We start from the raw sequence: 17,061 nt of genomic DNA, 5'->3' as shown, positions 1-17,061 counted from the left end.
AGATTGTACTTGTGGAAAGGCCTTTTATTTCCATTACACACTGGAAGCAGCCCCAAGGCCCCTGAAAGACACTGAAATCAATAGCCAGATTCTAGGCACAGTAGCAGCCAGGGATCTTTCTGAATTAATTTTTTTGTTGTTTTCCTTTGTAAAGTCTTGATCTCTGCTAAGTGCTAGCTGGCTGCAGGCCCTGCTGGGAGACATGAAATCAATTACCCTGATGCTTTTGACTGAACTGTGCTTGGCTAGTCACCAGCCCCTATGCTGCTTCTGCACCTCATCTTAGCTCCTCGTTCAGATGTGCAACTAAGCTGGGTACGACATGCTGCCCAGGTGGGAATTTCCACTGGGAAAAGATGGACCCTTTTGAACCCACAGATGCCATTGTGAGGTTAGCCAGTTCCAAGTGGCATCCTGGCTGGATGCACAAATCTGACACCAGTGGTGCTGGAACAATTTTCATAGTGGGGGTGCTGAAGGCGGAAGCCACGTATTTGGGTTTATCACTGCTTCAGGCTACTGCACCCCCAACACTCCTAGTTCCCGCACCGATGTATTTTTTAGAGGGATACAGCAGGGTGTCTCCGCTAATATCAATAATAATAATAAAAAGCAACCAACTACAAAGTGGCTGTGTCATAAAAATAAAAGTGTATTGTAAACATAGCTGTAATGAGTCAAAACCCAATGTAACGATTGCTTCAATAGAAAGGGATGGATTCATCAAATCATGAGTGCAGTGAGAAAGGAAAGGAATGTCAGATCTGAACTCAAAGAACAAGCCTTGGATCGAATCAACTGTCTGTCTGATTGATGCTCTTATTTCTAGGGCAACTACCACCCTTCTATGGAAAACCTAGGCTTGGGTTCCTTGGGATTAAACTAACCTGCCTCTCTATCGCCTTTGCACTGGAAGTTGGGCTTGGAATAAATCCTGCTGGGATTGTCATATGGATTTTTAAATGGTGCAACAAGATGGTGATAGTCTCATCTCTGTCTAGACCTTGATGCCAGTGTCCCCGCTCACGACACTGGTATGTAGAAGAGATCTTGTATTCCTCAGCAAAAATAAAGAAAAAAACAAACACCAGGGTACTGTGCTAAACAGCCTCTGGGCTGCCTTTAACGGGCCACTGTCACTTTAAAAATCATGGCCCAGCCCTGGAGTGGCAAATGAGGAAGCAGCACTCGGTGCTGCTGAGAAAGGTGGCACGTGAAAGTGGATTTAGGCCACTTCTTTATCCCACTGATCTGGGGCCACCTGCGCACTGGTGTGTCCACGACTCCAACAGGCCATTCCAGCATCTGGGGTTTGCTGGGACCCAGGGATGCTCCAGTCACCTCCCTTTTCCACAGCCACACACCCTGTGCTGTTGGCTGGCAGGTGAGGTTGTTTGGGAGCCACTATGGCAGTACCTCGCCAGCTGAGGATGGTGCAGTGCAGGTGTCATTCACCAGTGGCCATGCAAGTTGTGTGTTGCATCCTTAGGGTCTGATCCAATGCTCACTGAAGTCAATGGATAGACTTGTAGGGGAAATCCTGGCCCCAATGAAGTCAGAACGAGTTTTGCCACTGGCTACAGTGGGGCCAGGATGTCACCTCTGTTGACCTCAACGTGCACTGGCTTAGGCACTGTGTAGACTTGAGAATCTGGCCCCTTATTTGCTTGGGCACCTGCAAAATCCTGACCTTTATCCAGGGGCGGCTCTACAAATTTGGCCGCCCCAAGCAATCATGCCCGGGAGGCGCCCCCGAGCCGCGGGAGCAGCGGACCTGCCGCGGGCATGACTGCGGAGGGTCCGCTGGTCGCGCGGCTCAACTGGACCTCCCGCAGCTGCGGACGGTTCGCTGGTCCGGAGGCTCCGGTTGAGCTGCCGCAGTCATGCCTGCGGGAGGTTCAGCCGAGCCGCGGGACCAGCGAACCGTCCGCAGTCATGCCTGCGGGAGGTCCGGTCGTCCCGGGGCTCCGGTGGACCTCCCGCAGGCATGACTGCGGCAGGTCCACCGGCCCAGCCTGCCACCCCCCTGGGAAAGGGCCGCCCCAGGCGGGTGCTTGCCCCGCTGGGCTCTAGAGCCGCCCCTGCCTTTATCACACCACCATGCTATTTACTTTGCCCTGTGGTGTTTGCAGTACAATACTTGCAACGGGGAAACATCACCAACACTGCCGGAACATCAGCAACCACCTACGGTAACAGGCATGACTGCAATGGTGCCTGCTGCCTCACGTTGGTTTACTTTTTACATTTCTCTCCACTAGTCAGTTTGAATTTCAGGTTCCCGTGCAGGGCACAATGCTGCAATGTGTGGATTGCAGAACCTGCATGCGAAGTTTGACATCTAAGGCCTGGTCTACACTAGGACTTTAATTCGAATTTAGCAGCGTTAATTCTAATTAACCGTGCACCTGTCCACACCAGGAAGCCATTTAATTCGACATAGAGGGCTCTTTAGTTCGAATTCTGTACTCCTCCCCGACGAGGGGAGTAGCGCTAAATTCGACATGGCTATGTCGATTTAGGCTAGGTGTGGATGCAAATCGAACTTAGTAGCTCCGGGAGCTATCCCACACTGCACCACTCTGTTGACACTCTGGACAGCAGTCCGAGCTTCGATGTTCTGACCAGCCACACAGGAAAAGCCCCGGGAAAATTTGAATTCCTTTTCCTGTCTGGCCAGTTTGAATCTCATTTCGTGGTTGGACATCGGGGCGAGCTCAGCAGCACCGGCAGCAATGCAGAGCTCTCCAGCAGAGGAGTTCATGTAATCTCTGAATAGAAAGAGGGCCCCAGTATAGACTGACCGGGAAGTCTTGGATCTGATCAGTGTGTGGGGCGAGGAGTCTGTGCTTTCGGAGCTGCGCTCCAAAAAACGGAATGCAAAGACCTACGAGAAGGTCTCCAAAGCCATGAGAGACAGAGGATACAGGCGGGATGCAATGCAGTGCCGTGTGAAAATCAAGGACCCCAGACAAGGCTACCAAAAAATCAAAGCGGCAAATGGACACTACGGAGCCTGCCTCCACTGCCCCACCAGTGACCATGGACTCTGACGATGGGACAGTGTCGATGGACAGTTCCTCGGCGATGTTCACGGACGGGGAAGATGAGGAAGGGTTTGTGGAGGACGAGGCAGGCGACAGCGCTTACAACGCTGGTTTCCCCGACAGCCAGGATCTCTTCATCACCGTCACGGAGATCCCCTACCAACCCTCCCCGGCCGTTAACCTGGACCCTGAATCAGGGGAAGGAGCAGTCGGTAAGTGCTTTAAACATGTAAACTTTTATTCTTAATATAACAGGAATCTGAAGTATGTGAAAAGGAGGTCTCTATATATATGGGGATAGAACAGAAATCCTCCTGGGAGATCTCCACGAAGCTCTCCTGGAGGTAATCGAAAAGCCTCCGCAGGAGGTTCCTGGGGAGAGCTGCCTTATTGGGTGCTCTGTGGTAGCACACTTTTCCGTGCCAGGCTTTCATGAGGTACTCAGGGAGCATTGCCTCCCCGAGCACGGCTGCATAGGGCCCTGGTTTGTGCTGGCTTTCACGCAGCATGCGTTCTCTATCTCCTTCAGTGACCCTCCTCAGGGTGATCTCGCTCGGAGACTCCTGCATCTAATTAGGTGAATTACTGTAATGTTACGCCTGGTCCAAAGTATTTTTAAAAAATCTCCGGACAGACGGCATAGCAGAGACTCAGCACGCTGCTGCATGACAAGCGTAACGGAAAGCCAAAGAATCAAATGGACGCTCATGGAGGGAGGGGGGACTGAGGACGCAAGGTATCCCACAGTTCCTGCAGTCTCCGAAAAGTATTTGCATTCCTGGCTGAGCTCCCAATACCTGTACGGTCAAACACATTGTCCGCAGCGGTTCAGGGTATAGCTCGTCAATGTACAACCATCTAGTACACATACGGTGACAGTGACAAAAGGCAAAACAGGCTCCATGGTTGCCACGCTATGGCGTATGCCAGGGCAATCCAGGGAAAACGGGCTTGAAATGATTGTCTGGCGTTGCTTTCCCGGAGGAAGGAATGACTGACTACATTTACCCAGAACCACCTACGACAATGAAATTTGCACCATCAGGCACTGGGATCTCAACCCAGAAGTGCAAGGGTAGGGGGACACTGCGATGGGGTAGAACAGGGGCAGAGTTTATGCTTTCAGGATTGCCTGCTGCAGGAGTGCGGATGAGATAGGTGCTGTGCATGGTGTTGTTCATAGACACAGACTAGACTGTGTTCATTGTTTGCAAAAATGTATCTTTGCAAGGAATTCACTCCCTGTTTCCCATCACACAGCTTCGACTGTCTCCAGACCTGCCACAGCATCCCCCTCACAGAGGCTGGCAAAGATTAGGCGGCGAAAGAAAAAGACACGGGACGAGATGATCGCTGAAGTTATGGGGTGCTGCCGAGCCGAGGTGGACCAGCAGAGCCAGTGGAGGGAGACCCTCTCTCTGTACCAGCGCTCTTACAACGAACGGGAGGAGAGGTGGCGTGAGGAAGACAAGCAGGCGACTCAAACGCTGCTTGGACTAATGAGGGAGCAAACGGACACGCTCCGGCGCCTTGTGGATGTTCTGCAGGACCGCAGCCAGGAGGACAGAGCCCCCCCGCAGTGTATCTGCAACCGCCCTCCCCCGCCACAAAGTCCCATACCTCCCGTCACCCAAAGTAACCAGAAGGAGTGGCGCCAGGGGCCGTGAAAACTGTCACTGCACCCCAGCAGAGTGCTCAAGTACCCAAAAGCTCTCATACCCTAATTTTTGAGAATTCCTTCCCTTCCTGACTCACCCAGGCCCCAATCCCAGTTTCATCCCCGACTGTCTAGTTAATTATTAAAAATACTTTGCTGTTAATTACTGTTTCCGTCATGCTTTTTTACACAACGCTGTGTTTGAAGGGGTGGGTGGGTGGATGAGTGTGGAAGGGGGTAGGGTATTGCATAGGACAGTCACCTTTAGCAGGGTACAGAGACGGGGGCAGGATCAGCAGCAGGTCACACACACAGTGCAGTCAGTAGGCACCCTGGTCGGTATGGGAGGTGGTTTGCAGGTTCTGTGTGGGTGAAGGGGTACGTGACTTTGTAGCAGGGGAGGGGGGTTACAGATCTCATGCAACGGTCCCTGTCCTGGACCACAGAGCCACACAGCAGAGGAATCTGTATCCGTCCTCCCCCGCCGCAAGGCCACATAGCCCCCGCACACAGAGTCCCAAAAAGGAGGGATGGCAGGCTCCGTTGAAACAACCAGTCCGGCACTGCGGACCGCTCTGGGAGCAGGAGCCTGTCATTCCTAAAGTTTAGAGGCGGTCTTTACATCACCGCACACCCTACCCAGCACAGTCTGCGTCCCAGTTTCAACCCTTTAACGCAAAGTCATCAATAAAGAAACCTTTGTAAAGTCACAGTGGAACATGTGTTTTATTTTTAAACGTGTGTTGGAAGTGGGGGAAGCGGGGTGGACGGGGTATGTAACTGCAGATGCTAGTCAACAGTAACTTGGTAAAGAAACAGGGGCAGGTTCAGCTTCTCTGTAAAGAAACTGAACAGTCACAGGTCACGCTGCTCGCTGCTCGCTGGTACTTGAAGAGTTCCTTGTCGCTGTGCAAGGCGCCTGCACAGAGCTTCACGAGCCAGGGCATTAGCGGGTAGTCTGGGTCCCCGAGGATCACTATAGGCATCTGCACATCCCCAAGAGTTATTTTGTGGTCCGGGAAGAAACTACCTTCCTGCAGGCGTCTAAACAGACCAGAGTTCCTGAAAACAAGCGCGTCATGAACCTTGTCCGGCCACCCAACGTTGATGTTGGTAAAACGTCCCCCATGGTCCACCAGTGCTCGCAGCACCATTGAAAAGTAGCCCGATTTCTCAGCAGCTGACTGTGGAAGAGGTGGACGATAAGGTGCGAGGAGTTGACAACGGCCATAACTGCAGCGGGCTCCGTGCTCGCAGTGCTGTGGCGCCCGCGCTGTCACTGAGCAGAAAAGTGCACAAACAGATTGCCCGCAGGCGCTTTTGGGGAGGGGGGGAGGGAGGGAGGGCGTGATTGACGGTTCAATGATGACAGTTACCCAAAACCACCCTCGACACATTTTTTCCCCCAGCATGCATTGGGGGGGGAAATCCCAGAATTCCAATGGGCAGCGGGGAGTGCGGGAACTGTGGGATAGCTTCCCACAGTGCACCACTTTCAAAGTCGACGCTTGCCCCGTTACTGTGGACTCACACAGTCGAATTAGTGTATTTAGTGTGGATACACAAATTCAACTTCATAAGGTCGATTCCACAAATTCGAAATAGTCTTGCAGTGTAGACATACCCTAAGCCAACCACACACCCCCATCCCCAGCTTTCCTGGGACACATCTCGATTTGTAAAACCTTACAGCTCTAACTAGCATGTGCTGTCTTTAACTCGAAAAGAGAGCCTGGGATATCAGAGAAGCTTGAGAGCAAAGCAATTATTTCATAGTGAATAATTCATTAGACAACATAGCTGCAACGCCTGCTCATCAACTATCCGTGAGTGGTTTATGATATTCTCAAACGTAACTGTAATCTGAAATTATTCACCGACTCATTTCTGCAAATAACCCTTGGTTTGTAGTTGTGCATGACCAGTTATCAGAAGTCTGAGAAGCATTGGTTAGTTTTGCTTGGTCACATAAATCACATGGTAGGTGTCTGTTTCCTGATTGGATGAATGTTAACCCTTAGGATTGGGTTTGTAGGGCACCCGACATTGATGTTTCAGAATTCAACATGGTCTTTCTACACAGATCCTTTAATGGTCACTTTAAAATGTGCTGTTTCCACGGTAACCTCAGTTGTTCAAATATCTGCAGAAAGTAATTGCAAAAGGGTCATGGACATAAGCAAGATTCAATTGTTTATTCAAGTGACTGTCCCGAGAAGATTTTTTAAAGTATTCACCCAGTGCTAGTAGATGCCTGTAGCTAATTAGGGGAATTCCTAGAGGAGAGAGCATCACAACCCACCTATGCCTAAAATGAATATCTTTCACATGCCCTCCTAGGGTGACCAGACAGCAAGTGTGACAAATCGGGATGGGAGTGGGGGGTAATAGGAGCCTATATAAGAAAAAGACCCACAAATCGTGACTGTCCCTATAAAATCGGGACATCTGGTCACCCTATGCCTTCCCTACTGTTATTATTCTGCAAAGCGCCTGCAGGTTTAGAAGTGCGATGTGGATTTGACTCCAGGTCTATAGGTGGAAAGGGCATTCTTAGAACACAGCCCTCTAATGGTTTAAAATCACAGAGGAAATGGATTTATTTGCATCTCACTATTTAGTCAGAGCAGAGGGAGCTACAGTAAAATAGAATAATTACAGAAAGCAGATTAGCACTTCAAGGTAATGATCTTTCTCCCTCTCCTTTTAGCCTGTCTCAGCCATTGCAGTTCTAAGATTAGCATATGCCTCATTCTGTGCCAGACACTCTGGCTTTGAATCCCTGTCTCTGCATGTGGATATAATTAAGATAGGTGGCAATAGCCTCTCCTAGCACATTCCAGCCTTAAGATACAGGTGGACCCTGCTTGACTGTACCAGTGGGATATCTTTCCCTTTTCCTCCTTTGAGGAAGGGATGGGGGCATTTTCAGTGACTTTGGGCAGCCATCTTGAATTTCACAAGAAGTCACAATTTGTGGATGAATTCACTGGGTGGGTGGGTGGAAGTTCTACAAGAGAACTGTTTTCACAGCAGGATTCTTTGTTGCTTTCACAGCAGATGTTTGCGCTACATGGCAGGAACCAGGAGTGGGTCTGCTTTTACAGTGGAGAAGGACTTGGGACCTTATTCATAAAGTTATTTACAGCTGAGGAGACTGTCTGACTCAGGGGACTCATAATGCCATACAGAGCATTTCCTGTCCAAGTCGCCAGTTCAAATTTGGGGGGTCAGCGAGGTACCAGGGGAGAGCTATCTGGGGGGTCTCATTCTGGTTCATAGCAGATGGGTATCAAGATCACAAACTGCCATCGTATTTGTCATTCTTGTGCCCAGTCTCAGGTGAGTGGCCGAGGACTAAAAGCACCATAGTCAAAGAACTACTCTCTCATCCCAATGGTAGGCATTCCCTCCCTGAGTTGAAGCACACTGTCAGCGGCGAACTGCGCGCTCTATTGCTGAATGTTCAGTGCTTGTCTGTGGAGAGACAGAGGGCTTCGGTTCTCAGGGCTGTTAATCTGTCATCTTTAAGGAGCACTGAATGCACACACACAAAACGAGGCTGCCTTGAATTCATCTGGCAGTTGGGAACACACTTCACTCCAGTGTATTACCGTCTTTCAAACATTAATAGCTAGTCAAAGACAAAAATCAATCAAAGGATATTTATCATTCTATTATTGATGTATTAATGCCACAATCTGCCCACAAATGGAAGGGGCATGGATGCAAGGAAGAACCAAAAGGGTTATTCATGATGGAGATCAGGTATTTTTTTACATAGCAGGCGTAACAGAAACCTAGTGGGATGACGCTCATAAGTAGAATGGCCTGGGGTGCAATCCACATAGATGAAGTAGGAGGACATGAATATACCACTATCTCTTCACAAGTATTTGCAACCTTGGCAAGACATAACTAGACAATGGAGAGTGTGGTGATGGAATTATTTTGGTAAGAATGCAGAGGATGGAAGATCAAGGAGGAATGACAGGTGGCATCTGCTACAGACTACCAGGACTTGACAAGAGCAAGAACCAACCTGTGAGGGCCTCCGAACCACAGGATGCTGTACTCTCTGGGGATTTTAACTGCTCAGATACCTGCTGCACAACAACTTCAGCCAAACAGGCTTCCTCAAAGAGGCTCCTGAGTTATATAGGTAGATGCTAAAGTAGAAACTCCAAGCAAAGGGGAAGTCATCATGGATCAGCTACTTCCCAAGAGACAGGAGCAGAGAGAATCAAAAGGAAGCTTGGAACCAATCACCATGTGCTACTTGAATTCAGCAGAGTAAGCAATGGGATCACTCAGGGCAGCAACGGGTGTCTAACTTCAGGAGGTCAGATTCTCAGGAATTACCAAGGCTGTGGGAGGAGATATTAAAATCCACCAGCAGAGAAGGCAGTTGGGGAATCCCAAACAAACCCATCATAATTCCAGTTCCACAGACTAGACTGGCTCTACAAATACAGGATGCAAGGAAAGGGCTGCTGGGAGATCTGAGGTTAGAAGAACCTGCCCCAGAGGTGGGGAGGAAACCACAGAAAGACACACAGAGTTCAGTTACTGTTCACAGAGGAAGGATCAACACATCAATAAAGCCGGTGACTCAATGCTAAAGAGGCAAAGGGCTTTTATAAATATCAAGGGGAAAATAAACTCTGTTATTATTTATTATTTGCATTACTGTAATGCTCAGCCTCCCTAACTGAGATTAGAGCTCCAGGGTGCTAGGTGGTGTTCAGAGGCATTGCAAGAGACAGTCCTGGCTCAAAGAGCTTAGAGGCTAACTAGACAAGGCAGAGAAAGGGTGGGAATGGGAACAGAGACACAGATAAATGAAGTAGCTTGGGATATTCGTTGGATCGCTGCCTCTCAAACAGACCCATTTATAACTGAGAAGGGGGAATGAAATTAACCAGGGCTCAAAAATAGCTGAGAACCTGAACTGCTTTGTTTGGATGTTTCCAGAAAAATAAAGAAAAGAAGTTGGAAAAACAGGAAACCAGGAGTCCTTGTTAAAACAACAATTACCGATAAAGACCAGATGAGGGAACACTTGGAAATCTGTACTGATATCAATCGGCTAATCTGAATGACATGAATGCTAGGGTATCCACTGTCCATGGAAGTCAATGGGAGCATCTCCACAGAGGTAAATGAGTATTGGATCAGGCCTTAAAGGAATCAGCACACAAACCATCTCACTGACAATGAATTTTGAAAGGTCGTGGGAAAATCTAGGAAGTATCAGAAGACTGGCAAAAAGCAAACCTAATATTGAATTTCCGCAAAGGAGAAGAGAGCAATCTGAGAGATTACAAGCCCGTAAATCTATTCATATGTAAATGAATAGAACAAATAGACAGAAAAATAAACAACCTGGTACTACAGTGGAACCACGCGCAATTGGGCCAGATACACTTGATTGATTTTGTGATACAGTTACAGAATTCGTAGGGGATGGGAAAGCAGAGGATGGGAACTACTTGTAGTTTAGGCAAACATTTGATACAGTGTCCTATAAAATCTCACTCCTCAGTTAATTCAGACTGTTTGGATTATGGACTCTGGCATGTGGGCTGCAAACTGCCTGAAGGACTGAAGGACCAGAAAGACGAGGTTATGGTAAAGAGCAAAGCATTGAGTATCCAGTGGGGGAGTTTCGAGCTGAGTGACCCACAAATTGGTGTTAGGTTTGGTCTATATTTAATATGTTCATTAATGATCTAGAACAGCGGTCCCCAACCTTTTTGGCACCAGGGACCGGTTTCGTAGAAAAAAAAATTTCCGCGGACCTGTGGGATGGTTTTGGGACGATTCAAGCGCATTACATTTATTTTTGTACTTTTATTTCTATTATTATTGTAATATATAATGAAATAATTATACAACTGACCATAATGCAGAATTAGTGGGAGCCCTGCCCCCTATCTGACCCCCACCCACTTCCTGCCCCCCCGACTGCCCGCCCCCCTCAGAATCCCCGACCAACCCCCCTGGCCCCAGCCTCTTACCCCCGGCTCCCTCCTCACCCGGAGCCTCAGCGCCTCGCCCGACAGCTGCAGCGTGTCTCTGGCGGGGCCTGAGCTCCGTCCCGCTCAGAGCCGCGTGGTGAGGGGGTGGGGCTGGGAGCTCCACGCCGAGCAGAGGCAGCTGAGCTCAGCCCGGAGCTCGCAGCCCCGCCCCCTCACCACGCGGCTCTGAGGGTGCGGGGCTCAGGGGCCCCGCCGGAGACACGCCGCTTGATGTGCTAGGGGTCGGCCTGGTTCCTAAAAGGCCGCGGACCGGTAGCGGTCCGCGGCCCGGGGGTTGGGGACCCCTGATCTAGAAGAGGGAATAAGCAGCACATTGATGGATTCAGATGATTCCATATGGTGCATTTGTGAATACCTCTGTGGAGAGACCATTCATACAAAGACACCTGGAGGTTTAGAAACAAGGACAAAAAAAATAACAGCATGAGATTTGAAAAACCTCAAGTTAATGCATCTAGTGGGGATGGAATGATGTGAACCAGAGATATTCCTTTCAGAGTGGTAGCCGTGTTAGTCTGTATCAGCAAAAAGAACGAGGAGTACTTGTGGCACCTTAGAGACTAACAAATTTATTTGGGCATAAGCTTTCATGGGCTAAAACCACTTCATTGGATGCATGTAGTGGAAAATACAGTAGGAAGATATATATACACAGAGAACATGAAAAAATGGGTGTTGCCATACCAACTCTAATTAGACTAATTAATTAAGGTGGGCTGTTATCAGCAGGAGAAAAAAAAACATTTGTAGTGATAATCAGGATGGCCCATTTCCAACATTTGACAAGAAGGTGTGAGTAATAGTAGGGGAAAAATTAGCATGGGGAAATAGTTTTTACTTTGTGTAATGACCCATCCACTCCCAGTCTTTATTCAAGCCTAATTTAATGGTGTCCAGTTTGCAAATTAATTCCAGTTCTGCAGTTTCTCATTGGAGTCAGTTTTTGAAGTTTTTTTGTTGAAGAATTGTGACTTTTGGGTCTGTAATTGAGTGATCAGGGAGGTTGAAGTGCTCTCTGACTGGTTTTTAATATTATAATTCTTGACGTCTGATTTGTGTCAATTTATTCTTTTGCATAGAGACTGTCCGATTTGGCCAATGTACATGGCAGAGGGGCACTGCTGGCACATGATGGCACATTGGTAGATGTGCAGGTGAACAAGCCTCTGATGGTGTGGCTGATGTGATTAGGTTCTATGATGGTGTCTCTTGAAAAGATATATGGACAGAGTTGTCAACAGGCTTTGTTGCAAGGATAGGTTCCTGGGTTAGTGTTTTTGTTGTGTGGTTGCTTGTATTTGCTTCAGGTTGGGGGGCTGTCTGTAAGCGAGACCTGGCCTGTCTCCCAAAATCTGTGAGAGTGAGGGATTGTCATTCAGGATAGGTTGTACATCCTTGATGATGCACTGGAGAGGTTTTAGTTGGGGGCTGAAGGTGATGGCTAGTGGTGTTCTGTTACTTTCTTTGTTGCGCCTGTCCTCGAGTAGGTGACTTCTGGGTATTCTTCTGGCTCTGTCAATCTGTTCCTTCACTTCAGCAGGTGGGTATTGTAGTTTTAAGAATGCTTGATAGAGATCTTGTAGGTGTTTGTCTCTGTCTGAGGGACTGGAGCAAATGCAGTTGTATTTTACAGCTTAGCTGTAGACAATGGATCGTGTGATGTGGTCTGGATGAAAGCTGGAGGCATGTAGGTAAGTATAGCGGTCAGTAGGTTTCCAGTATAGGGTGGTGTTTATGTGACCATCGCTTATTAGCACTGTAGTGTCCAGGAAGTGGATCTCTTGTGTGGATGGTCCAGGCTGAGGTTGATGGTGGGATGGAAATTGTTGAAATCATGGTGGAATTCCTCAAGGGCTTCTTTTCCATGGGTCCAGATGATGAAGATGTCATCAATGTAGCACGAGTAGGGGCGTTAGAGGATGACAGCTGAGGAAGCGTTGTTCTAAGTCAGCCATAAAGATGTTGGCATACTGTGGGGCCATGTGGGTACTCATAGCAGTGCCACTGACTTGAAGGTATATATTGTCCCCAGATGTGAAATAGTTGTGGGTGAGGACAAAGTCACAAAATTCAGCCACCAGGTTTGCCATGACATTATTGGGGATACTGTTCCTGATGGCTTGTAGTCCATCTTTGTGTGGAATGTTGGTGTAGAGGGCGTCTACATCCATAGTGGGCAGGATGGTGTTTTCTGGAAGATCACCAATGGATTGTAGTTTCCTCAGGAAGTCAGTGGTGCCTCGAAAATAGCTGGGAGTGCTGGTAGCGTACGGCCTGAGGAGAGAGTCTACATAGCCAGACAATCCTGCTCTTAGGGTGCCAATGCCTGAGACGATGGGTCATCCAGGATTTCCAGGTTTATGGATCTTGGGTAGCAGATAGAATACCCCTGGTTGGGGCTCTAGGGGTGTGTCTGTGCAGATTTGTTCCTGTGCTTTTTCAGGGAGTTTCTTGAGCAAATTGTGTAGTTTCTTTCGGTAACCCTCAGTGGGATCAGAGGGTAATGGCCTGTAGAAGGTGGAGCTGGAGAGCTGCCTAGCAGCCTCTTGTTCATATTCCGACCTATTCATGATTACAACAGCACCTCCTTTGTCAGCCTTTTTTATTGTGATGTCAGAGTTGTTCCTGAGGCTGTGGATGGCGTTGTGTTCTGCATGGCTGAGGTTATGGGGCAAGTGATACTGCTTTTCCACAATTTCAGCCTGTGCACGGAGGTATTGGCAGGGATTTAGAGGTGTCTGTGGACAGCAAGTTAGAGCTGAACTTGCAATGTAATTCCGCAGCAAGCAATGCCAATGCAGATTCGAGCTGCATATACAGATTCCCTGCTCTCATCCCACAGCAGGGAGGTAACAATCCTACTCTCTCTATAGATCTGTGCCTGGAATATTGCTTCAGTTCTGGGTGCCCTGTTACCAGAAGGACTGTGCCAATTGAGAGGCAGATAAGAGGGCTGCTACAGGAATAATCAGGGGCCAGTGGCAGAGACTGATGGGGAGAGATTAAAAGTACTAAGGCCTGGCTAAGTGGCAACTGAAGAGGGATGACATGCTAACAGTCCACAGATCTCAGCAGGATGTTCACACCAAGGAGACAGACCATCTGCTTTGAACAGTACATGGGGGTGGGGGGGAAAGACTCGGTCATGGGCTGATATTAAGAAAGGGAACCTTTAGGCTCAGTATCAAGAATACTTCCTGACAGTGAGTTCTTGGGGAAGCATCTCCCAGGGGTCGATGAAGATCCTAGCGCTTGTGACTCTGCAACCATGATGAGACACATCCCTAGTAAATGGAATCAGTCATCATGCACTGGCAGAGAGATGGGTCTCTTCTGAATCCAGCCCCTAGGATTCTGTGGAGATCACCTGTTTGCAGTTGCCAGGCACAGCTGGAGAATCTGGCCAAGCCAACAGAGGCCGGTAGGCCTGGGAGGTGATGTTCTCAAAACGGTTAATTCCTACAGCCTTTCTCAGAGGGCATGGCTGCTTGCGGAGGTGAGGGGCTGACTGCGGGGGTTCAGTGAGGGCTAAAGCAGTGCCAGCTCCTGCCAGTGCGCCTCTGTCTCGATTGCAGCACCCCTGCTGCTCCCACTGGGCCCTCAAACAGCATTGTCAATGCTCTCCAGTCTGACTGACACTTTTTCAGTTCAATTCGATGAGGCTTCATTGGCATGCCAAGTTATTCCAGTGTTGCTGATGTGTAAGAAAGAGACAGGCCTCTCGGGTACCTGTCAGAGGGGTATGACCCACCCAGGACGTGTCCATTTGTCATCACTGTCTGTTCCTGGTCTCGTGGCAGGACAGAATTTCTTGCTACTCATGTCCTGAATCTCCACCCAGCTCACTACATTCATCTCAGTCCCAACCTGCAACCCCGCATCTGGTCAAAGCACACAGTATCACAGTAGCACTTAGGAACCCCAACCAAGGCCAGAGCTCCAGATGCTTTACACATAGCGAGCCAGTCCCTACTCAAGGCAGCTTACACGCTAAGTGGACAAGACAGACGCAGGGGAAACAGAGGGGAAGTGACTGGCCCAAGGTCACCCAGCAGGCCAGCGGCAGAGCTAGGACTAGAACCCAGGTCTCCTGACTCCCAGTCCAGTGCACTCTCTACTTGACCCAGTGTCCAGGAGACATTAATGATGAGACCAACCAACACATCTGCACTCATGCCACCTGAAGACAAGTCCTCAGAGGAGCCCTGACCCTTAGCCTCTAAGCCTCCTCGTGTGAACCTCCCTGCTAGCCCTTCTCCCAGCTGAAGACCATGACTCCTTCTGCACCTGCCCTAGGAGGAAGTTGTGCCTACCTTGGCATCCAGGATGCTGGTCTCCACTCGTGCCACACCCTGGTTTTCCCTGAACAGCTGGATCTTGCTGACCTTGCTGAACTCTGACAACACCGTGGTGAGGTTGGTCTTCAGGTCGATGACATGACTGATACCGTGGCGGGGGCCCACCAGGAGCATGGTGGCCGGCTGCTTCTCGTCCTGAGAGGGTGGCCACCCCAGTCGAATCAAAAGAGAGAGACACACGTGTGAAAAAATGCCATGCAGCTGTATGTGAAAAGGCTGCCTGCCCAACCCCAGCTGAGCTCTGTTCCTTACACCAAGCCAAGCCTGTAGCCAAGACGTTATTTACTCAGCTGGCTGAAGTCCACCCTGGATCTGGGCCGGGGGGAGGGGTCCCAGCACCAGAGATACTTAATGCATGGCAAGGGGGGCAGCCAATGCTGAGAACACACCTGGAGCTTGCCAACAGTTTAGCTCCCTTTTCCGCAGTGCTGGGAATGGCACCTCGGAACAGCATGCAGGTTGCTAAGACTATTTAAAAATAAATAGCAGAACTGATTGTCTGCATGAAATATTCAGGCCTGTTGTCATGCTACAGAAAAGTAAAAGCATGTTACAGAGATGGCAGGTTTTAAATCACCTCTGAGAAGGAGGAGGCCAGTGAAAGGGGAGGCGGACGAGAGGGGTTGGGGAGGAATTTTACGGAACAATAAAGGAAAATAAAAAGCTGATCTCTGATTAACAATGGCAATCAGTATTGACCTGGCCATTCTAGCCATGACACATGGTGCTAAACTGGAATGTGAAGGGAAAGCTACAGGTTGGACAAACACACACAGGAAAATAATGATGAAGATCACACTATTATTGCCCTAATGCATATATTGCACCTCCACTGAGCCTTTCATCTGAGCATGTCAAAGTGCTTTATGAGCATTAACTCTCTGGGCCCCTCCTGGACATGCTAGATCAATATTCCTACCTTCATTTTACATTTGAGGAAACTGAGGCACAGAGAGACGTCACTTGCCCAAGGATATGCAGCAAGTCAGTATCAGAACCCAGGAATGGGAGGCAGGAGGCCTGACACCCACTCCCCTGCTCTAAACCCTCAACCACACTGTGCTTAATATAGTCTGGATCTTTTTTTATGGAACGCTTGAAGATGTTGGGAGAGGCGCTTTTGGAGTTTTTACATAATTATGAAGAAGCAAGTAAAAAACATGCTGCAGACCAAACCAATGGGGAAGGAAGCAAGGTAAGAGGACGTCGTGAAAGTGGGTACAGCCTGTGTGGCAGGAAGGAACGAGAGCAGATGGATGAAACTTACAACAGAATGAAGAGCCATAGATGGAAGGTGGCACAAGGGCCACTAGAGATGGAGATGAGCCAGGCAACTGGGAACCTTGGCAGGTCCTATGTGCTCATGGTTTGGCTGCGTGGCCTTCATCCTGCAGTGGACAAAATGAGGCTGTGCTGATGAGGATGATTTTAATGGGGATGACAAGTAGGCGGAAGGAGTGGACTATGCTCAGGCAGATTATATCACTGTAACAGCTTCCGAGACACTGCAGACCAACAGACAGGCTGGGATTGCTAATCACAGAAATTTCAAGGCTGTCTGATGTATTCATCGCAAAGACAGAACAGGGAACATTTCCTGGGACTCGGTCCTCCATTGAGGATCCCTTCACATGCTTCCAGGCCTCACAGACACTCATGGAGGGAGAGGGAAAGATGAGATGTCCAAGGGCCAACGACAGGACAGCCACTAAACTTTTACAGCTGCAAACCCTGGCAATTTCTATAGTGGAGCTGGGATTTAAGAGCATGGCTGAGGCCCTTTAAAATTATTTGGGTAGAAGATCATCTAATTAAACAACTACAGACACAAAGGGCCCAGTCCTCATCTGGTATAAACTGGCACTGATTCATTGACTTCCAAAGAGTTACAATTCATACCTGCTGAGGATCTGGCCTGTAGTCAGTGGAGACTCTGAAGGTTTTATGGGCAGACTAGT

General features: G+C 48.9%; 1 protein-coding gene across 4 annotated transcripts in view; it reads right to left on the bottom strand.

The window, feature by feature from the left end:
- Window positions 1–17,061, bottom strand: part of FRMPD3 (FERM and PDZ domain containing 3) — a 140,437-nt gene that overhangs the window by 20,757 nt on the left and 102,619 nt on the right. For 3 of the 4 annotated variants that reach the window (XM_039487344.1, XM_039487345.1, XM_039487342.1), the window contains one exon: window positions 15,059–15,238. The exons of the other annotated variant lie outside the window; for it this stretch is intronic. In XM_039487344.1, the coding sequence (XP_039343278.1) occupies window positions 15,059–15,238 (180 nt within the window). The remainder of the gene's footprint in view (window positions 1–15,058; window positions 15,239–17,061) is intronic. 4 annotated transcript variants of the gene reach the window in all.

This window comes from Mauremys reevesii, linkage group 9 (genome assembly GCF_016161935.1).
Source record: "Mauremys reevesii isolate NIE-2019 linkage group 9, ASM1616193v1, whole genome shotgun sequence".
Lineage (NCBI taxonomy): Eukaryota > Metazoa > Chordata > Testudines > Geoemydidae > Mauremys > Mauremys reevesii.
Note: the sequence above shows the minus strand (reverse complement) of the source record. Positions and strands in the feature narration are given on the sequence as shown.